This window comes from Pristiophorus japonicus, chromosome 19, assembly GCF_044704955.1.
Source record: "Pristiophorus japonicus isolate sPriJap1 chromosome 19, sPriJap1.hap1, whole genome shotgun sequence".
Classification (NCBI taxonomy): Eukaryota; Metazoa; Chordata; class Chondrichthyes; family Pristiophoridae; genus Pristiophorus; species Pristiophorus japonicus.
In genome coordinates, this window is record NC_091995.1 from 99,062,535 (window position 1) to 99,083,454 (window position 20,920).

A 20,920-nucleotide genomic window follows, 5' to 3' on the forward strand; every position below is an offset into this window, starting at 1 on the left:
CCGACACATCCTCACCCCCCCGACCCCCGACACATCCCGACCCCCCCCCCGACACATCCTCACCCCCCCGACCCCCGACACATCCTCACCCCCCCGACCCCCGACACATCCTCACCCCCCCGACCCCCCCGACACATCCTCACCCCCCCGACCCCCCCCCCGACACATCCTCACCCCCCCGACCCCCGACACATCCTCACCCCCCCGACCCCCCCCGACACATCCTCACCCCCCCCCCGACACATCCTCACCCCCCGACCCCCGACACATCCTCACCCCCCGACCCCCCCCCCCGACACATCCTCACCCCCCGACCCCCGACACATCCTGACCCCCCGACCCCCGACCCCCGACACATCCTCACCCCCCGACCCCCGACACATCCTGACCCCCCGACCCCCGACCCCCGACACATCCTCACCCCCCGACCCCCCGACACATCCTGACCCCCCCCGACCCCCGACACATCCTCACCCCCCGACCCCCGACACATCCTCACCCCCCGACCCCCCGACACATCCTGACCCCCCGACCCCCGACACATCCTCACCCCCCCGACCCCCCGACACATCCTCACCCCCCGACCCCCGACCCCCGACACATCCTCACCCCCCGACCCCCCGACACATCCTCACCCCCCGACCCCCGACACATCCTGACCCCCCCCGACCCCCGACACATCCTCACCCCCCGACCCCCGACACATCCTGACCCCCCGACCCCCGACACATCCTCACCCCCCGACCCCCGACACATCCTGACCCCCCGACCCCCGACACATCCTGACCCCCCCCGACCCCCGACACATCCTGACCCCCCCGACCCCCCCCCCGACACATCGTCACCCCCCCAACCCCCGACACATCCTGACCCCCCGACCCCCGACCCCCGACACATCCTCACCCCCCGACCCCCCGACACATCCTCACCCCCCGACCCCCGACACATCCTGACCCCCCCCGACCCCCGACACATCCTCACCCCCCGACCCCCGACACATCCTCACCCCCCCGACCCCCCCCCCGACACATCGTCACCCCCCCAACCCCCGACACATCCTGACCCCCCGACCCCCGACCCCCGACACATCCTCACCCCCCGACCCCCCGACACATCCTCACCCCCCGACCCCCGACACATCCTGACCCCCCCGACCCCCGACACATCCTCACCCCCCGACCCCCGACACATCCTGACCCCCCGACCCCCGACACATCCTCACCCCCCGACCCCCGACACATCCTGACCCCCCGACCCCCGACACATCCTCACCCCCCGACCCCCCGACACATCCTGACCCCCCCCCGACCCCCGACACATCCTCACCCCCCCGACCCCCCGACACATCCTCACCCCCACCGACCCCCCGACCCCCCCCGACACATCCTCACCCCCCGACCCCCGACCCCCGACACATCCTCACCCCCCGACCCCGACACATCCTCACCCCCCGACCCCCGACACATCCTCACCCCCCCAACCCCCGACACATCCTGACCCCCCGACCCCCGACCCCCGACACATCCTCACCCCCCGACCCCCCGACACATCCTCACCCCCCGACCCCCGACACATCCTGACCCCCCCCGACCCCCGACACATCCTCACCCCCCCCCGACACATCCTCACCCCCCGACCCCCGACACATCCTCACCCCCCCGACCCCCCCCCCGACACATCGTCACCCCCCCAACCCCCGACACATCCTGACCCCCCGACCCCCGACCCCCGACACATCCTCACCCCCCGACCCCTCGACACATCCTCACCCCCCGACCCCCGACACATCCTGACCCCCCCCGACCCCCGACACATCCTCACCCCCCGACCCCCGACACATCCTGACCCCCCGACCCCCGACACATCCTCACCCCCGACCCCCGACACATCCTGACCCCCCGACCCCCGACACATCCTCACCCCCCGACCCCCGACACATCCTGACCCCCCGACCCCCGACACATCCTCACCCCCCGACCCCCCGACACATCCTGACCCCCCCCCGACCCCCGACACATCCTCACCCCCACCGACCCCCCGACCCCCCCCGACACATCCTCACCCCCCGACCCCCGACCCCCGACACATCCTCACCCCCCGACCCCGACACATCCTCACCCCCCGACCCCCGACACATCCTCACCCCCCCGACCCCCGACACATCCTCACCCCCCGACCCCCGACACATCCTCACCCCCCGACCCCCGACCCCCGACACATCCTCACCCCCGACCCCCGACACATCCTCACCCCCCGACCCCCGACACATCCTCACCCCCCGACCCCCGACACATCCTGACCCCCCGACCCCCGACCCCCGACACATCCTCACCCCCCGACCCCCGACACATCCTGACCCCCCGACCCCCGACCCCCGACACATCCTCATCCCCCGACCCCCGACACATCCTGACCCCCCGACCCCCGACCCCCGACACATCCTCACCCCCCGACCCCCGACACATCCTGACCCCCCCGACCCCCCCCCGACACATCGTCACCCCCCCAACCCCCGACACATCCTGACCCCCCGACCCCCGACCCCCGACACATCCTCACCCCCCGACCCCCCGACACATCCTCACCCCCCGGCCCCCGACACATCCTCACCCCCCCGACCCCCGACACATCCTCACCCCCGACCCCCGACACATCCTCACCCCCCGACCCCCGACACATCCTCACCCCCCCGACCCCCCGACACATCCCCCCCCCCCCCGACACATCCTCACCCCCCGACCCCCCGACACATCCTCACCCCCCGACCCCCGACACATCCTGACCCCCCCCGACCCCCGACACATCCTCACCCCCGGCCCCCGACACATCCTCACCCCCCCGACCCCCGACACATCCTCACCCCCGACCCCCGACACATCCTCACCCCACGACCCCCCGACACATCCTCACCCCCCGACCCCCCGACCCCCGACACATCCTCACCCCCCGACCCCCCGACACATCCTCACCCCCCCGACCCCCGACACATCCTCACCCCCCGACCCCCGACACATCCTCACCCCCCGACCCCCCGACACATCCTCACCCCCCGACCCCCCGACACATCCTCACCCCCCCGACCCCCCCCCCGACACATCCTCACCCCCCGACCCCCGACACATCCTCACCCCCCCCGACCCCCGACACATCCTCACCCCCCGACCCCCGACACATCCTCACCCCCCCGACCCCCGACACATCCTCACCCCCCGACCCCCGACACATCCTCACCCCCCCGACCCCCGACACATCCTCACCCCCCGACCCCCCGACACATCCTCACCAACCCCCCGACACATCCTCACCAACCCCCCGACCCCCGACACATCCTCACCCCCTGACCCCCGACCCCCAACACATCCTCACCCCCCGACCCATCGTCACACCCCCCGAGCCTCAATACACTCGCAGCGAGAGCCATTCTGGCACCTTATAACCAGAGAATGTGCTGAGCGCCAATCTGAATACAATTTATTCCCTCCTTAAAGCAGTAACGGGACGTGGCTGACCAACCTGGTCAGGAGGAGGACAGACAAGGAGTGATTTAAAATTGAACATCTCCTCGCCCTGACCTCCTCGTCCCACTCCCTCACCAATCGCCCCAACTCGTCACCCCCCCTCACATTCCCCCCTCACCTCACCACCCCCCACCGACCCTGCCCCACCAATGGTGTCAGGGCAGCATTTACTCACCGGACTTCACTCCGATGGATGAGCCCAGAGCTTCGAACTGCTCGGAGATCTGAAAGGCCAGCTCCCGGGTGGGGGTGAGGACAAGTGCAAAGAGGCGTTGGGGTTTCTCCAGCAGGGCCTGCAGGATGGGGAGGGCAAAAGCTCCCGTCTTTCCCGAGCCCGTCTCAGCCAGGCCGATGATGTCCCGCCCTGAAACAGTGAGGACGACAAAGTTAAACGAGGCTCCGCACAGCCACTGCCGCTAATTGGATATTGTATCCGTGCCGATGGTTCCCCCCTCGCTTCCCTTCCCCCACTCCTCGTACCAGCTCCCTCCCTCACCCGCTCCCTCCCCCCACACCTCGCTCCCCCCCCGTCCAGCAAGAAAGCAAGGATAATGTTGCTGGAGTCCTGCAGACCGACGGTCACGAAATCTGGCAAGTTTGTCTCTGGGACCACAACCAACAAGGGAGCTCAGAGTGTCCGACGCTCGCGATATAGCTCAGCACATCCCGGAGTAACAAACACCACTCCAACTCAAAAACTAACTGAGTATAGGAGCAGGGAGGTCTCACTGCAGTTGTACAGGGCCTTGGTGAGGCCTCACCTGGAATATTGTGTTCAGTTTTGGTCTCCTAATCTGAGGAAGGACGTTCTTGCTATTGAGGGAGTGCAGTGAAGGTTCACCAGACTGATTCCCGGGATGGCTGGACTGTCATATGAGGAGAGACTGGATCAACTGGGCCTTTATACATTGGAGTTTAGAAGGATGAGAGGGGATCTCATAGAAACATATAAAATTCTGACGGGACTGGACAGGTTAGATGCAGGAAGAATGTTCCCAATGTTGGGGAAGTCCAGAACCAGGGGACATAGTCTAAGGATAAGGGGTAGGCCATTTAGGACCGAGATGAGGAGAAACTTCTTCACCCAGAGAGTGGTGAACCTGTGGAATTCTCTACCACAGAAAGTTGTTGATGCCAGTTCATTGGGTATATTCAAGAGGGAGTTAGATGTGGCCCTTACGGCTAAAGGGATCAAGGGGTATGGAGAGAAAGCAGGAAAGGGGTACTGAGGTGAATGATCAGCCATGATCTTATTGAATGGTGGTGCAGGCTCAAAGGGCCGAATGGCCTACTCCTGCACCTATTTTCTATATTTTACAGCTGACGGGGAATGGCTTTTAACTTGTTGCACAGACTGAGTTTGTATTCCCTCGAGTGAAGATGATTAAGGGGTGATCGGATCGAGGTGTTTACGATGATTAAAGGATTCGATCGGCTAAATAGAGAGAAACCCTTTCCTCTGGTGGGGGGAGTCCAGAACCAGGGGGCATCACCTTACAATTCGAGCCCGGCCGTTCGGGGGTGATGTCAGGAAACACTTCTTCACACAAAGGGCGGTGGGAATTTGGAACTCTCTCCCCAAAAGTTGTTCATGCTGAGGGGGTCAATTGGAAATTTCAAAACTGAAATTGATAGATTTCTGCTGGGTAAGATTTCTGTGGCACAATTGAGGAACAGTGGAGGACTTTTAAGGAGCTCTTTCATAGTGCGCAACAAAAATATATTCCAGTGAAAAAGAAGGGCGGCAAGAGAAGAGATAACCAGCCGTGGATAACCAAGGAAATAAAGGAAAGTATCACATCAAAGACCAATGCGTATAAGGTGGCCAAGGTTAGTGGGAAACTAGAGGATTGGGAAAATTTTAAGCAACAGCAAAGAATGACTGACTAAAAAAGCAATAAAGAAAGGGAAGATAGATTACGAAGGTAAACTTGCGCAAAACATAAAAACAGATAGTAAAAGCTTTTACAGATATATAAAACGGAAAAGAGTGACTAAAGTAAATGTTGGTCCCTTAGAAGATGAAAAGGGGGATTTAATAATGGGAAATGTGGAAATGGCTGAGACCTTAAACAATTATTTTGCTTCCGTCTTCACAGTGGAAGACACAAAATCCATGCCAAAAATTGCTGGTCATAGGAATGTGGGAAGGGAGGACCTTGAGATGATCACTATCACTAGGGGGGTAGTGCTGGACAGGCTAATGGGACTGAAGGTAGACAAGTCCCCTGGTCCTGATGAAATGCATCCCAGGGTATTAAAAGAGATGGCGGAAGTTATAGCAGATGCATTTGTTATAATCGACCAAAATTCTCTGGACTCTGGGGAGGTACCAGCGGATTGGAGAGCAGCTAATGTAACGCCTCTGTTTAAAAAAGGGGGCAGGCAAAAGGCAGGTAACTATAGGCCAGTTAGTTTAACATCTGTAGTGGGGAAAATGCTTGAAACTATCATTAAGGAAGAAATAGCGGGACATCTGGATAGGAATAGTGCAATCAAGCAGACGCAGCATGGATTCATGAAAGGGAAATCATGTTTAACTAACTTACTGGAATTCTTTGAGGATATAATGAGCTTGGTGGATAGAGGTGTACCAATGGATGTGGTGTATTTAGATTTCCAAAAGGCATTCGATAAGGTGCCACACAAAAGGTTACTACAGAAGATAAAGGTACGCGGAGTCAGAGGAAATGTATTAGCATGGATAGAGAATTGGCTGGCGAACAGAAAGCAGAGAGTCGGGATAAATGGGTCCTTTTCCGGTTGGAAATCAGTGGTTAGTGGTGTGCCACAGGGATCAGTGCTGGGACCACAACTGTTTACAATATACATAGATGACCTGGAAGAGGGGACAGAGTGTAGTGCAACAAAATTTGCAGATGACACTAAGATTAGTGGGAAAGCGGGTTGTGTAGAGGACTCAGAGAGGCTGCAAGGAGATTTGGATAGGTTAAGCGAATGGGCTAAGGTTTGGCAGATGGAATACAATGTCTGAAAGTGTGAGGTCATCCACCTTGGGAAAAAAAAACAGTAAAAGGGAATATTATTTGAATGGGGAGAAATTACAACATGTTGAGGTGCAGAGGGACCTGGGGGTCCTTGTGCATGAAACTCTTTTTGGATCCAAAAGGTTAGTTTGCAGGTGCAGCAGGTAATCAGGAAGGAGAATGGAATGTTGGCCTTCATTGCGAGAGGGATGGAGTACAAAAGCAGGGAGGTGTTGCTGCAACTGTATAGGGTATTGGTAAGGCCGCACCTGGAGTACTGCGTGCAGTTTTGGTCACCTTACTTAAGGAAGAATATAATAGCTTTGGAAGGGGTACAGAGACGATTCACTCGGCTGATTCGAGAAATGAGGGGTTTACCTTATGATGATAGATTGAGTAGACTGGGTCTTTACTCGTTGGAGTTCAGAAGGATGAGGGGTGATCTTATAGAAACATTTAAAATAATGAAAGGGATAGACAAGATAGAGGCAGAGAGGTTGTTTCCACTGGTCGGGGAGACTAGAACTAGGGGGCACAGCCTCAAAATACGGGGGAGCCAATTTAAAACCGAGTTGAGAAGGAATTTCTTCTCCCAGAGGGTTGTGAATCTGTGGAATTCTCTGCCCAAGGAAGCAGTTGAGGCTAGTTCATTGAATGTATTCAAATCACAGATAGATAGATTTTTAAGCAATAAGGGAATTAAGGGTTACGGGGAGAGGGCGGGTAAGTGGAGCTGAGTCCACGGCCAGATCAGCCATGATCTTATTGAATGGCGGAGCAGGCACGAGGGGTTAGATGGCCTACTCCTGTTCCTAATTCTTATGTTCTTATAGAAGGGTATTAAGGGTTACGGAACCAAGGCGGGTAGAGAGATTCACCATAATGAAATTAAATGGGGGACAGACTCGAGGAGTCCAACAGCCTCCGACGTTCTGAATTTCAACATAAACCAGTAGAAGGCTTGCATTTATATAGCGCCTTTCAAGGCCTCAGGACGCCCCAAAGCTCTTTACAGCCAATGAAGTACTTTGGGAGTGTGGTCACTATTGTAATGTGGGAAACATGGCAGCCAATTTGCACACAACAAGCTCCCACACAGTAATGTGATAATGACCCAAATAATCTGTTTTAGTGATGCCAGTAATGGGATAAATGTCGGCCCCTGGACGCCGTGGGATCTTCAATGTCCACACAAACAGGCAAATGGGCCGTTAAATGTGCTAACGTTGGCCAGGACAAGCGAGCTGTCCTTCAGCAGTCAAGCTATGATGGGGACACGAATGGACAAAGAACGAGAATGATTGCGATATCGTCCCCGGCGCGACCCGCTGCCGTTAAACCTCTCACCTTGCAACGCCACAGGAAGAGCTTCCGTCTGGATTTTCGTCGGTGATTTCCATCCCAGCTGCTCGCAGGCCTCACACAGAACTTCAGTCACACCCTGTGATACAAAACACTGACCGGGATTACACAAGGCAACCACACCCAGGGGCACAGCACCCCCAAACCCCAGGGGCACAGTGCCCCCAAACCCCAGCGCCACAGCGCCCCCAAACCCCAGGGCCACAGCGCCCCCAAACCCCAGCGCCGCAGCGCCCCCAAACCCCAGCGCCGCAGCGCCCCCAAACCCCAGGGCCACAGCGCCCCCAAACCCCAGCGCCGCAGCGCCCCCAAACCCCAGGGCCACAGCGCCCCCAAACCCCAGGGGCACAGCACCCCCAAACCCCAGCGCCCCCAAACCCCAGGGGCACAGCGCCCCAAAACCCCAGCGCCCCCAAACCCCAGGGCCACAGCGCCCCCAAACCCCAGCACCCCCAAACCCCAGCGCCCCCAAACTCCAGGGGCACAGTGCCCCCAAACCCCAGCGCCCCCAAACTCCAGGGGCACAGTGCCCCCAAACCCCAGGGGCACAGTGCCCCCAAACCCCAGCGCCGCAGCGCCCCCAAACCCCAGGGCCACAGCGCCCCCAAACCCCAGCACCCCCAAACCCCAGGGACTCCCACCCTCCCCGGGCCACGGCTCGGGGTCTGCAGCTGAATGGGGAGCTGACAGCCCCTCGAGAATGTGGGTCTCTAATGGTAACGGGTCATTCAAACATTTCATCGGTGCCGACCCACCCATACCCGGGGGGGGAGTGGGGGGGGGGGGGAGTGAGGGTCAGGGTAAGTGGGGGTGACGGCCAGAGATCACAGAGTCGTGGGGGTCAGGTTTGTGGGCGGGGTCAGGGTTTGGGGGGGGGGGGTCAGGGTTTGGGGGGTCAGGGTTTGGGGGGGGTCGGGGTTTGGGGGGGTCAGGGGTCGGGGTTTGGGGGGGTCAGGGGTCGGGGTTTGGGGGGGGTCAGGGGTCGGGGTTTGGGGGGGTCAGGGGTCGGGGTTTGGGGGGGTCAGGGGTCGGGGCTTGGGGGGGTCAGGGGTCGGGGCTTGGGGGGGTCAGGGGTCGGGGCTTGGGGGGGGGTCAGGGGTCGGGGCTTGGGGGGGGGGGTCAGGGGTCGGGGCTTGGGGGGGGGGTCAGGGGTCGGGGGGGGGTCAGGGGTCGGGGCTTGGGGGGGGTCAGGGGTCGGGGCTTGGGGGGGGTCAGGGGTCGGGGCTTGGGGGGGGGTCAGGGGTCGGGGCTTGGGGGGGTCAGGGGTCGGGGTTTGGGGGGGTCAGGGGTCGGGGCTTGGGGGGGGGGTCAGGGGTCGGGGCTTGGGGGGGGGGGGGTCAGGCTTTGGGGGTCTCGCTCTCTCTCTCCCGGCTGTGTTCCCGGGGCCCAGAGCCGCGGCCTGTGAGTAAAGGCTCCACCCGAGCCGCGCTCCCCGGTTACCCCGCCCCCCGCTCACCAGCTCCCTGAAGCTGCCCGGCCCCGCGGCCTCGGCCTCGGGCTCCGGCTCCGGCTCCGGCCCCTCGCTCCGTCGTTCTGCCGCCATCTTGGCCGCGCCGCCTCTCACCGAGTATGCGCAGCCCTCCGCGCAGGGCGTGCCGGGAGTTGTAGTCCCAGGCCTGAGGCTGCGATTGAACAAGGCATTGGGACCAGGGATTGGAGCAGGGGATGGGGGCCAGGGATTGGAGCAGGGGATGGGGGCCAGGGATTGGAGCAGGGGATGGGGGCCAGGGATTGGAGCAGGGGATGGGGGCCAGGGATTGGAGCAGGGGATGGGGACCAGGGATTGGAGCAGGGGATGGGGACCAGGGATTGGAGCAGGGGATGGGGGCCAGGGATTGGAGCAGGGGATGGGGGCCAGGGATTGGAGCTGGGGATGGGGGCCAGGGATTGGAGCAGGGGATGGGGACCAGGGATTGGAACAGGGGATGGGGACCAGGGATTGGAGCAGGGGATGGGGACCAGCGATTGGAGCAGGGGATGGGGGCCAGGGATTGGAGCAGGTGATGGGGACCAGGGATTGGAGCAGGGGATGGGGACCAGGGATTGGAGCAGGGGATGGGGGCCAGGGATTGGAGCAGGGGATGGGGACCAGGGATTGGAGCAGGGGATGGGGGCCAGGGATTGGAGCAGGGGTTGGGGGCCAGGGATTGGAGCAGGGGTTGAGGGCCAGGGATTGGAGCAGGGGATGGGGGCCAGGGATTGGAGCAGGGGATGGGGACCAGGGATTGGAGCAGGGGATGGGGACCAGGGATTGGAGCAGGGGATGGGGGCCAGGGATTGGAGCAGGGGATGGGGACCAGGGATTGGAGCAGGGGATGGGGGCCAGGGATTGGAGCAGGGGATGGGGACCAGGGATTGGAGCAGGGGATTGGGGCCAGGGATTGGAGCAGGGGTTGGGGGCCAGGGATTGGAGCAGGGAATGGGGACCAGGGATTGGAGCAGGGGATGGGGGCCAGGGATTGGAGCTGGGGATGGGGGCCAGGGATTGGAGCAGGGGATGGGGGCCAGGGATTGGAGCAGGGGATGGGGGCCAGGGATTGGAGCAGGGGATGGGGACCAGGGATTGGAGCAGGGGATGGGGACCAGGGATTGGAGCAGGGGATGGGGACCAGCGATTGGAGCAGGGGATGGGGGCCAGGGATTGGAGCAGGGAATGGGGACCAGGGATTGGAGCAGGGGATGGGGGCCAGGGATTGGAGCAGGTGATGGGGACCAGGGATTGGAGCAGGGGATGGGGACCAGGGATTGGAGCAGGGGATGGGGGCCAGGGATTGGAGCAGGGGATGGGGACCAGGGATTGGAGCAGGGGATGGGGGCCAGGGATTGGAGCAGGGGTTGGGGGCCAGGGATTGGAGCAGGGGTTGAGGGCCAGGGATTGGAGCAGGGGATGGGGGCCAGGGATTGGAGCAGGGGATGGGGACCAGGGATTGGAGCAGGGGATTGGGGCCAGGGATTGGAGCAGGGGTTGGGGGCCAGGGATTGGAGCAGGGGATGAGGGCCAGGGATTGGAGCAGGGGATGGGGGCCAGGGATTGGAGCAGGGGTTGGGGGCCAGGGATTGGAGCAGGGGATGAGGGCCAGGGATTGGAACAGGGGATGGGGGCCAGGGATTGGAGCAGGGGATGGGGACCAGGGATTGGAGCAGGAGATGGGGGCCAGGGATTGGAGCAGGGGATGGGGGCCAGGGATTGGAGCAGGGGATGGGGACCAGGGATTGGAGCAGGGGATGGGAGCCAGGGATTGGAGCAGGGGATGGGGACCAGGGATTGGAGCAGGGGATGGGGACCAGGGATGAAGGTCCTCAGTGATATGGAGAGACTGAAGAAGCTGGGTTTGTTCTCCGAGGGCAGGGAAGCTGAGGGGAACTTTTGATAGAGTCAATAAGAACATAAGAAATAGGAGCAGGAGTCGGCCATACGGCTCCTCGAGCCTGCTCCACCGTTCAATAAGATCATGGATAATCTGATCATGGACTCAGCTCCATTTCCCCGCCCGCTTCCCATAACTTAAGAAACTGTCTATTTCTGTCTTAAATTTATTCAATGTCCCAGCGTCCACAGCTCTCTGAGGCAGCGAATTCCACAGATTTACAACCCTCTGAGAGAAGAAATTTCTCCTCATCTCAGTTTTAAATGGGCGGCCCCTTATTCTAAGACCATGCCCCCTAATTCTAGTCTCCCCCATCAGTGGAAACATCCTCTCTGCATCCACCTTATCAAGCCCCCTCATAATCTTATACGTATCGATAAGATCACCTCTCATTCTTCTGAATTCCAATGAGTAGAGTCCCATTTTCCAATCTTTCTCCATTTAAATAATAACTTGCTTTTTGATTTTTTTCTGCCAAAGTGCATGACCTCACACTTTCCAACATTATACTCCATCTGCCAAATTTTTGCCCACTCACTTAGCCTGTCTATGTCCTTTTGCAGATTTTCTGTGTCCTCCTCATACATTGCTTTTCCTCCCATCTTTGCGTCATCAGCAAACTTGGCTACGTTACACTCAGTCCCTTCTTCCAAGTCGTTAATATAGATTGTAAATAGTTGGGATCGATGACCAGATAAACTGTTTTCAGTGGCAGCCGGGTCAGTAACCAGAGGACACAGGTTTAAGGTAGAATCATAGAATGGTCACAGCACAGGAGGAGGTCATTTGGCCCATTGAGCCAGTGCCAGCAATTGTCAAAAGAACCAGAGGCGAGATGAGGAAACATTTCTTTACACAGCGACCTGTTGTGATGTGCAATGTGCTGCCTGAAAGTAACTTTAGAAAGGGAATTGGATAATGCTGGAAGGGAACGCATGTGCAGAGCTATGTGGAATGAGCAGGGGCTAGTTGGATAGCTCTTTCAGAAAGCTGCCGCAGGCTCGATGGGCCAAATGGCTGCCTTTAATGATTCTAGGTCCATGCATGGAAGCAGGAAGAGAAGGAAGAACCCCAATATATTGTATTGTACTGACATTATTTGCTTTTGTGAGAAATAGCATTTTGCTGTAGTAATAAGAAATAGGCTGTACAGCCCTTTGAGCCTGCTCCACTTTCAAAGATCTGGATCAACTAGGAACAGGTTAACATTACGGTTAATAGGTACGGTAGCATAGTGGTTATGTTAGTAATCCAGAGGCCTGCACTAACGGAAAGGTGAGTTCCAATCCTAGCACTGCAGCTGGGGAATTTAAAATCAGCTAATTATAAGAAAATAAAATCGGGAATAAAAAGCCAGTGTTAGTAATCAGTAACTACCGGATTGTCGGAAAAAACCCATCTGATTCACTGATGTCCTTTAGGGAAGGAAATCTGCCGCCCTTACCCGGTCTGGGCCGATATGTGACTCCAGACCCACAGCAATGTGGTTGACTCTTCACTGCCCTGTGAAATGGCCCAGCGAGACACTTGGTACCAAACCTCTGGGACAAAGTCAGCGCTGTGGGAGCACCTTCACCACACGGACTGCAGCGGTTCAAGAAGGTGGCTCACCACCACCTTCTCAAGGGGCAATTAGGGACGGGCAATAAATGCCGGCCTGGCCAGCGATGCCCACATCCTGTAAACAATTTTTTTTATTAAAAAAGAAAGCTTTACATTTACAGCACCTTTCACGGCCCAAAGCAGTTCACAGACAATGAAGTCATGTTGACGTATTGTCACTGGTATAGGAATCAGAGGAAGCACGGCAGCCACTTTTACAACAAACCAGCATGAGATAATGACCAGATAATCTGTTTTTAGTGGCGATGAGGGATAAATATTGGCCCCAGGACACCGGGGGAGAACTCCCCTGCTCTTCTTCAAAATAGTGCCATGGGATCTTTTACGTCGACCCGAGAGAGCAGACGGGGCCTCGGTTTAACGTCGCACCCAAAAGGCGGATTATTCAAACAAAAGCAGCTGCTGAAAATCTGAAATAAAGACAGAAAATGCTGGAGAGAGTGGAGAGAGAGAGACAGAACTAACGTTTCGGGTCGATGATCTGGATTAAGTTAGAGATGAACAGTTTTTTAACAAGTACAGGGAAAAGAAAAAGAGACTTTGATTTATAAAGCGCTGGACGGACCACTGTCTAATCCGCGCCGTCATTAACATCAACATAGACCCTGTTAAGAAAGCCCGATACAGCCAGCGCCTAGCAGCCAACCTGGCATCGTCGATGACCCTGAGATGCAGAATGCCCACAGCGCCTGGTCTGCCCTGAAGGCTTCCATAATCAGTGCGTGCAAAGAGACGCTCAGTCACTCAACCAGGAAACACTGACTGGTTCAACGAGAACGGCCAGGAGATCCAGGAGCTAATTAGCTGCAAGTGCAAGGCATTTCTGAACTTAAAGCAGCAACCCAACACGAGAGCAAGACAGCAGCTCTACAGACGGCTGAAGGCCGAGGGCCAACAAAAAAACCATGACCTAAAGAACAGATGGTGGGTGGAGAAAGCAGAGCAGATCCAGTAGTTAGCTGACAACCATGAGGTGCGGGGATTCTTTAGCACAGTCAAGATCACTTATGGCCCAAGCACCCAAGGCCCCTCCCCACTGCTGGCCAAGAATGCGGAGAAACTCACCAAGGACCAAGAGGCAGTCAAGGCCCGCTGGAAGGAGCATTTCAAGGATCTCCTTAACCGCGACTCTGTCTTCGACGCAAGTGTCCTTGACTCCATCCCACAGCATGCTACCCGCCACCATCTCAGCACAATCCCAGCCCGGCACGACCATTGTGGGCTCACCACAAATCACTAAAAACTATATCCATGGTCATCACTTTACACTGTCCAATCCTGCAGGACCTGCACGGAATGCATCAATGCAAATGTTGCTGCTTGCAACCAGCAAATACCAGCAAAATACTGCGGGATTTCAGCGTGCGCTGTGTTTTGGAAATGCACTTTAAACAACAAACGTATTTTCAAAGTGTTTTGAATCGGATAAAGATAAGAAAAAAACGTGTCTTTTGTTGGTCTCGCCATCTTGCAAAGCCCGTGTGACCCGAGGTCTTGCACACAGTGCACGTGGTGCTGGAACTTCAGGGACCAGTTGTCCATTGAATGGCCGGCTGCAGATCGTCCTCACATTAAAGGACTGAAACTGGCTGCAATGCAAGCTTTGAGTTAATAAACATAGAATCAAACCAGGAAGACGTGGTTCGGAGCCACCCATGAGTTGGCAATCAGTAACCAGTGGGGTGTCGCAGGGATCAGTGCTGGGGCCCCAACTATTTACAATCTATATTAACGACTTGGAAGAAAGGACCGAGTGTAATGTAGCCAAGTTTGCCGACGATACAAAGATGGGAGGAAGGGCAATGTGTGAGGAGGACACAAAGAGGCTACAGGAGGACATAGACATCTAAGGGGGAAAAAATTTGGCCGATGGAGTATAATGTTGGAAAGTGTGAGGTCATGCACTTTGGCAGAAAAAAATCAAAGAGCAAGTTATTATTTAAATGGAGAAAGATTGCAAAGTGCTGCAGTACAGCGGGACCTGGGGGTACTTGTGCATGAAACATAAAAGGATAGTATGCAGCTACAGCAAGTGATCAGGAAGGCCAATGAAATCTTGGCTTTTATTGCAAAGGGGATGGAGTATAAAAGCAGGGAAGTCTTGTTACAGCTATATAAGGTATTGGTGAGGCCACACCTGGAATACTGCGTGCAGTTTTGGTTTCCATATTTATGAAAGGATATACTTGCTTTGGAGGCAGTTCAGAGAAGGTTCACTGGGTTGATTCCGGAGATGAGGAAAGGTTGAGTAGGTTGGGCCTCTAGTCATTGGATTTCAGAAGAATGAGAGAGGATCTTATCGAAATGTATAAGATAATGAGGGGGCTTGACAAGGTGGATGTAGAGAGGATGTTTCCACTGATGGGGGAGACTTGAACTAGGGGGCATGATCTTAGAATAAGGGGCCGCCCATTTAAAACTGAGATGAGGAGAAATTTCTTCTCGCAGAGGGTTGTAAATCTGTGGAATTCGCTGCCTCAGAGAGCTGTGGAAGCTGGGACATTGAATAAATTTAAGGCAGAAATAGACAGTTTCTTAAACAAAAGTGGATAAAGGGTTATGGGGAGCGGGTGGGGAAGTGGAGCTGAGTCCATGATCAGATCAGCCATGATCTTATTGAATGGCGGAGCAGGCTCGAGGGGCCGTATGGCCCACTCCTGCTCCTATTTCTTATGTTCTTATCCCTCCGCTGACTGGACAGTGGGACTGATCTCGCTTGGAGCTTGCAACGAGGGAGCTCAACTCGGGATCCTGCAGCCTGGGATCCCCCCCCCCCACCCCTAGCCCCCACCAGCTGGGACCCCCCCCCACCGGCCTGCAGGTGAGTGAGATCCAGAGAAACTCCCGGCGCTGCCCTGTGGGGAGGGTGACTGTGCAAGTGTTGGTATTTGTGGCTGGGAAGGGAAGGGTGTGGGGTGAGGGGTGTGACCCCCACACCGGGGGGGAAGGGTCTGGACCTTGGACCCTGGGCCCAATGCTGGCCGCTCGGACCCTGGCTTCTTGTCCCAGCCTGTGGTCGGTGAGGGGCTTGAGTTGAACAATATCTGGCTTGTTGTGTCGATGGTGGTGGGTCACCTGCCCCAGAAGCTGCCCCAGAAGCTGGCCTGTCTTCCTGACATGTCTCAGCTCCATAGCTCAGTGCTGGAACGGGTGGTGTGCAGTGTCCACCAATGCCCTCCCCGCTCCCAATCCGCGCACTTTCACTTTCCATTCAGTAACTTTTCGCGAACTCCAGTTTAGGTTTTGTTTTCAGCACGTGTCAAGCCCTGCGACCAATCGCCTGCCAACAAGTGTGGGAGCGGAGCGGGCTCCTGGGCTTGTATTGTGCTGTGGCTGTGCACCATGGCCACCTCGTCCAGCATCGCAGATAAAATCCAAAATGACTTTCTCAATTGCAAAGTGTGCCTGCAAATGTTCAAGCAGCCCAAGATGCTACCTTGCCTGCACACTTACTGCCAGGGCTGCCTGGAGAAGCTGAGCAGGAGGAACCGCAGGATCCAGTGCCCCGAATGCAGGGTGGAGGTAGACCTGAGTGCTGGCCTCGACAAACTGCAGACCAACTTCCACATCAACAGTCTCCTGGACATCTTCCAGAGCCAGGCGGCAGCCTGCGCCCTGTGCCCGCCCAGGGGGGCACGGGGGGCGGTGGCAGAATGCAGAGGATGCTCGCTGTACCTGTGCCAGTCCTGTAAGGACCACCACCGGGCCAGCCACCCGAGCCACAGGGTGTGGGATCTGGCCGGCCCGGGCCCGGGACCCTGCGATGCCGAGCTGAGGATGGAGAAGGAGACTCAGTGCCGCCTGCACCCCTGGAGCCAGGCGGACTATTACTGCAACCGCTGCAATTGTGCGATCTGCTCCGACTGCTGCCGGCAATGCTGCCACAACCATAAAACGGTTGCGATAAAGGTGGCCGCGGAGAGCAGGAGGGCCGCGGTGAAGGAGCTGGCCGCGAAGCTGGAGGGCCAGCTGCAGGCCGCCGCCCTGCAGGAAGATGGGCTGAATGGCGCGCTGGAGCGAGTGAAAGCGACTGAACGCTCGGTCAGGTCCAGCGTGGAGAGTGCTCTGACCGAAGTCATAACCCAGCTCTTTAAACAAGGCGATGCCATCAAGCAGAAGCTGTCCGATTATGTCAAGGAGCAGGAAGAGTTGCACCAAACTGCGGTGTCTGACCTCCGGCTGCAGACGGGAAAGGCGAGGGGTACCAGGGAATTGTGTGACAGGGTCTTGTCGGCCGGGAAGGCCAGGGAAACGGTGTGTTTGCAGAACATTGTCCAGGATCAGATTGATGCATTGCAGGCAGTGAACATCCCAGCCCTGAACACAGCCAGTCCCAACCTAGCCGTCAACAAGTCAGTACAGGACCTGATGTCAAAGAACAACCTCTTTAGCCTCAGCTTTGGTGGGACAGGCGCCCCTCAATCGCAGCCCTACCAGCCTCCGGCAACTCTTCCTCCATACTGTGCAAGCGGCCAGCCCAGGCACCTGCGTTCCTTTAACACAGCGCTCTCAGATGACGAATATGACCCAAAATTGACCGGTATCAGCACCTCCAACTCTGGAGATATCATCATTGTCGACGAAGAAAACTCCATCCTAAAATGCTACCGAAACAACGGGCACCTCAAGAGGACCATCTCCCTGCCGGATGAGGACGATCCCTGCAGTGTGGCTGTCTGTGACAATACCATCGCCTGCTCTGCCAACAACAAGCTGTACCTGCTAGACATGGACGGCACGCTGCTCAAACAGCTTTTCCTGCGAGGCTCCGAGACCAATTACCCCATTGCAGCTTACAAAGATCAGTATGTGGCTGTCAGCGAAGGGACTTTATGTTCTATCTCTCTCTATGATGTAGATGGCCGTGTGGTGGATAGGGTCAAACCACACGGCTACGAGGGCAACAGATTTTTCTTCATTGCAGTCAACAGTAATGAAGAATTCATCGTGTCTGATTATGGGAATAAGAGTATTCTCATCCTGAACCGCAGTGGGCAAGTGCTGAGTGTGTGTGCTGAGATCTGTGAGCACGGCCTGCACACATCCCTCAACCCTTACAGCGTCTGTGTGGATAGAAAGGACAATATCTATGTGACTGAGCCCGGCCGGATCCTCCTGTTTTCACCCAATGGAACATTTCAGGAGGAATTGTTGAGCACAGAGGATGGGCTACACAAGCCGCGAGTCATTGCTGTCAATCGAAAGAACCACCTCCTTGTAACCCAGGGCGATGGCACTGTGTGTGTCTACAAGTTGGCCCTGTACTAACATCACGGCTCCCGGGGCAGAATTCAGGGTCAACATAGCACCATCTTATCCACATGATGACAATCTACATCAACCAGGCTGTCTGGCGAAGTGTGTGAGATATCCACTCCTGAAATCTGGGACCTGGCTTTCAATCCAGCTCCAAACGATGGGCTGAAGGGCTCAGTTTGTCCCGAAATAAACGCACTGTGTAAAATAAGTTTGAGAAATCTCCAATAAGTTGGTAACAGATGTGGCCCAACATCACAAAACCAGCACTGAATTTCTGATGGATTGGCAGCAGACAGCAGGCGTGGGAATGGAATATTTCACTGTTCCGCCAGCAATTGGGGCCTGAGGCGGAGGACAGCTAGACCCACCATTAAATGTGCTCTGGGCTGCCCCAAACCATTCCATTCTCTCAATGTTTGAGACATTCCTACACTTGAATCTGTTTGTACCTTGCCTGGTGATTGATTTAAAGCCAGTTGAGTGTTTGATGGCAGAGGTTAACCAAGTCTTCATCTCCCACCCCATGGCATGATTATATTGGCCAATGGGATTGCTACAAAGGGTCAGTAACCTATAGAAAGCCATTTGATTGCAATTGTCCAATTGGATTCCAAGGGACCAACCCGATCAATTGGAATGATCCACATGATTAAGATTGGTGAATAAATGTGCGAAATAGATACAAGCTTTTTAATATAGATTATTTAGGGTGTAGGAAATGCATTGATTATTACTTCAAATCTTTAGCATTTTAACTTAAAACAAATATTTCTTCAGTGAGGTAGCGAGTGAGGAGCTCCAAAGACCGGCTCATGGGCTTTCCCCCTCAACTCCCGCCACAACTTCAACAGACCAGCGGAACCCAGGGAGAAACGGCCTCAGTCAGAGTGGGAGATTGGGAGAAGTCCAGGGAAATTCTCCCGCACTATCCGACTCTATCATTGGACTCTGACCAAAGCATGTGACCAATTCCAGCTCTTGGTGAATCTGGGTTTGGCTCTCCTGAGCCTTGTAACGGTGCTGATTATACAACGTGCTGAAAATATCATTGACATATCGGCTGAATAATGACCAAATATTCCATTGTACTCAATCTATTTCCTTCTGCCTTGATTGTAAAATATAATAAAGGTGTTTACCATTCCGCAGTGGCTCAGTGAGTTTATGCAGGGAGCTCTGAGAGTCGGCCGGGCCCCCCCTGATCTGCCCCAGTTGGCCCAGGCATCTTTATGTAGGAAAAGAAAAAACCTGCATTTCTATAGCGCCTTTCACGACCACCGGACGTCCCAAAGCACTTTACAGCCAATAAAGTACTTTGGGAGTGTAGCCACTGTTGTAATGTGGGAAATGTGACAGCCAATTTGTGCACAGCAAGCTCCCACACACAGCAATGTGATAATGACCAGATAATCTTTTTTTTGTTATGTTGATTGAGGGATAAATATTGTCCCCCAGGGTACCGGGGATAATTCCCCATGTCTTCTTCAAAATAGTGCCGTGGGATCTTTTACATCCACTTGAGAGCACAGACGGGGCCTCAGTTTAATGTCTCATCCAAAAGACGGCACCTCCAACAGTGCAGCGCTCCCTCAGTACTGCCCCTCCAACAGTGCAGCACTCACTCCCTCAGTACTGCCCCTCCAACAGTGCAGCACTCCTTCAGTACTGCCCCTCCGACAGTGCAGTGCTCCCTCTGTACTGCCCCTATGACTGTGCAGCGCTCCCTCAGCACTGTGCCTCCAACAGTGCAGTGCTCCCTCAGTACGGTCCCTCCGATAGTGCAGTGCTCCCTCAGTACTGCTCCTCAGACAGTGTAGTGCTCCCTCAGTACTGCTCCTCCAACAGTGCAGCACTCCCTCAGTACTGCTCCTCCAACAGTGCGGCACTCCCTCAGTACTGCTGCTCCAACAGTGCGACACTCCCTCAGTACTGCCCCTCCAACAATGTGGTGCTCCCTCAGTACTGCCCCTCCGACAGTGCGGCGCTCCCTCAGTACTGCCCCTCCGACAGTGCAGCGCTCCCTCAGTACTGCCCCTCCGACAGTGCAGCGCTCCCTCAGTACTGCCCCTCCGACAGTGCGGCACTCCCTCAGTAATGCCCCTCCGATAGTGCGGCACGCCCTCAGTACTGCCCCTCCGACAGTGCGGCGCTCCCTCAGTACTGCCCCTCTGACAGTGCAGCACTCTCTCAGTACTGCCCCTCCGACAGTGCGGCGCTCCCTCAGTACTGCCCCTCCGACAGTGCAGCACTCCCCCAGTACTGCCCCTCCGACAGTGCGGCGCTCCCTCAGTAATACACTGGAGTGTCAGCCTAGGTTTTTTGTGCTGGAGTGGGGCTTGAACCCACAACCTCCTGACTCAGAGGTGAGAGAGCTGCCCACTGAGGCCCGGCTGACACTGACACAAGGAGCACGAGTGGCCATGGTCTTCAGTCTTGTTTGCGATCCAGCAACCACCAGCCGCTGGGCCTCCAACAAAGGGAGAGAGAAAAGGCAACAATTCATGGACTGGGCCTGTATTCCCTCGAGTATCGAAGATTAAGGGGCAACCTAATCGAGGTGTTTAAGATGATAAAGGAGTTGATGGGGTCGATCGAGAGAAACTATTCCCTCAGGTCGGGGAGTCTAGAACAAGGGGGTGTCACCTTAACATTGGAGCCCGGCTGTTCAAGGTGATGTCAGGAAACACATCTTCACACAAAGGGTGCTGGGAATCGGGAACTCTCTCCCTAAAGGCTGCTAGGAGAGAGAGGGGAGGGGGCAGCAATTGAAAAAATCAACACTGAATGATAGACTATCTGGGTA

General features: G+C 56.5%; 2 protein-coding genes across 2 annotated transcripts in view; one reads left to right on the plus strand and one right to left on the minus strand.

Annotated features, from left to right (window-relative positions):
* The window catches only part of LOC139230314 (probable ATP-dependent RNA helicase DDX47), a 13,134-nt gene extending 3,705 nt beyond the window's left edge, over window positions 1–9,429 (minus strand). The window contains exons 1-3 of the mRNA XM_070862139.1: window positions 9,324–9,429; window positions 7,853–7,946; window positions 3,694–3,882 (exon numbers count right to left, since the gene is read on the minus strand). Coding sequence (XP_070718240.1) covers window positions 3,694–3,882; window positions 7,853–7,946; window positions 9,324–9,410 — 370 coding nt within the window. The 5' untranslated portion in view covers window positions 9,411–9,429. The remainder of the gene's footprint in view (window positions 1–3,693; window positions 3,883–7,852; window positions 7,947–9,323) is intronic.
* A 6,727-nt stretch (window positions 9,430–16,156) lies between these two features.
* On the plus strand, window positions 16,157–19,242 carry LOC139230564 (E3 ubiquitin-protein ligase TRIM56-like). The gene has a single exon (XM_070862391.1). The coding sequence runs from the start codon at window positions 16,201–16,203 to the stop codon at window positions 18,124–18,126; it is 1,926 nt and encodes a 641-aa protein (XP_070718492.1). The 5' UTR covers window positions 16,157–16,200; the 3' UTR covers window positions 18,127–19,242.
* The last annotated feature ends 1,678 nt before the right edge of the window (window positions 19,243–20,920 follow it).

What these genes read in the sequence shown, in the direction of transcription:
- LOC139230564 (XM_070862391.1), top strand. Translation starts at nt 16,201, where the DNA reads ATGGCCACCTCGTCCAGCATCGCAGATAAAATCCAAAATGACTTTCTC.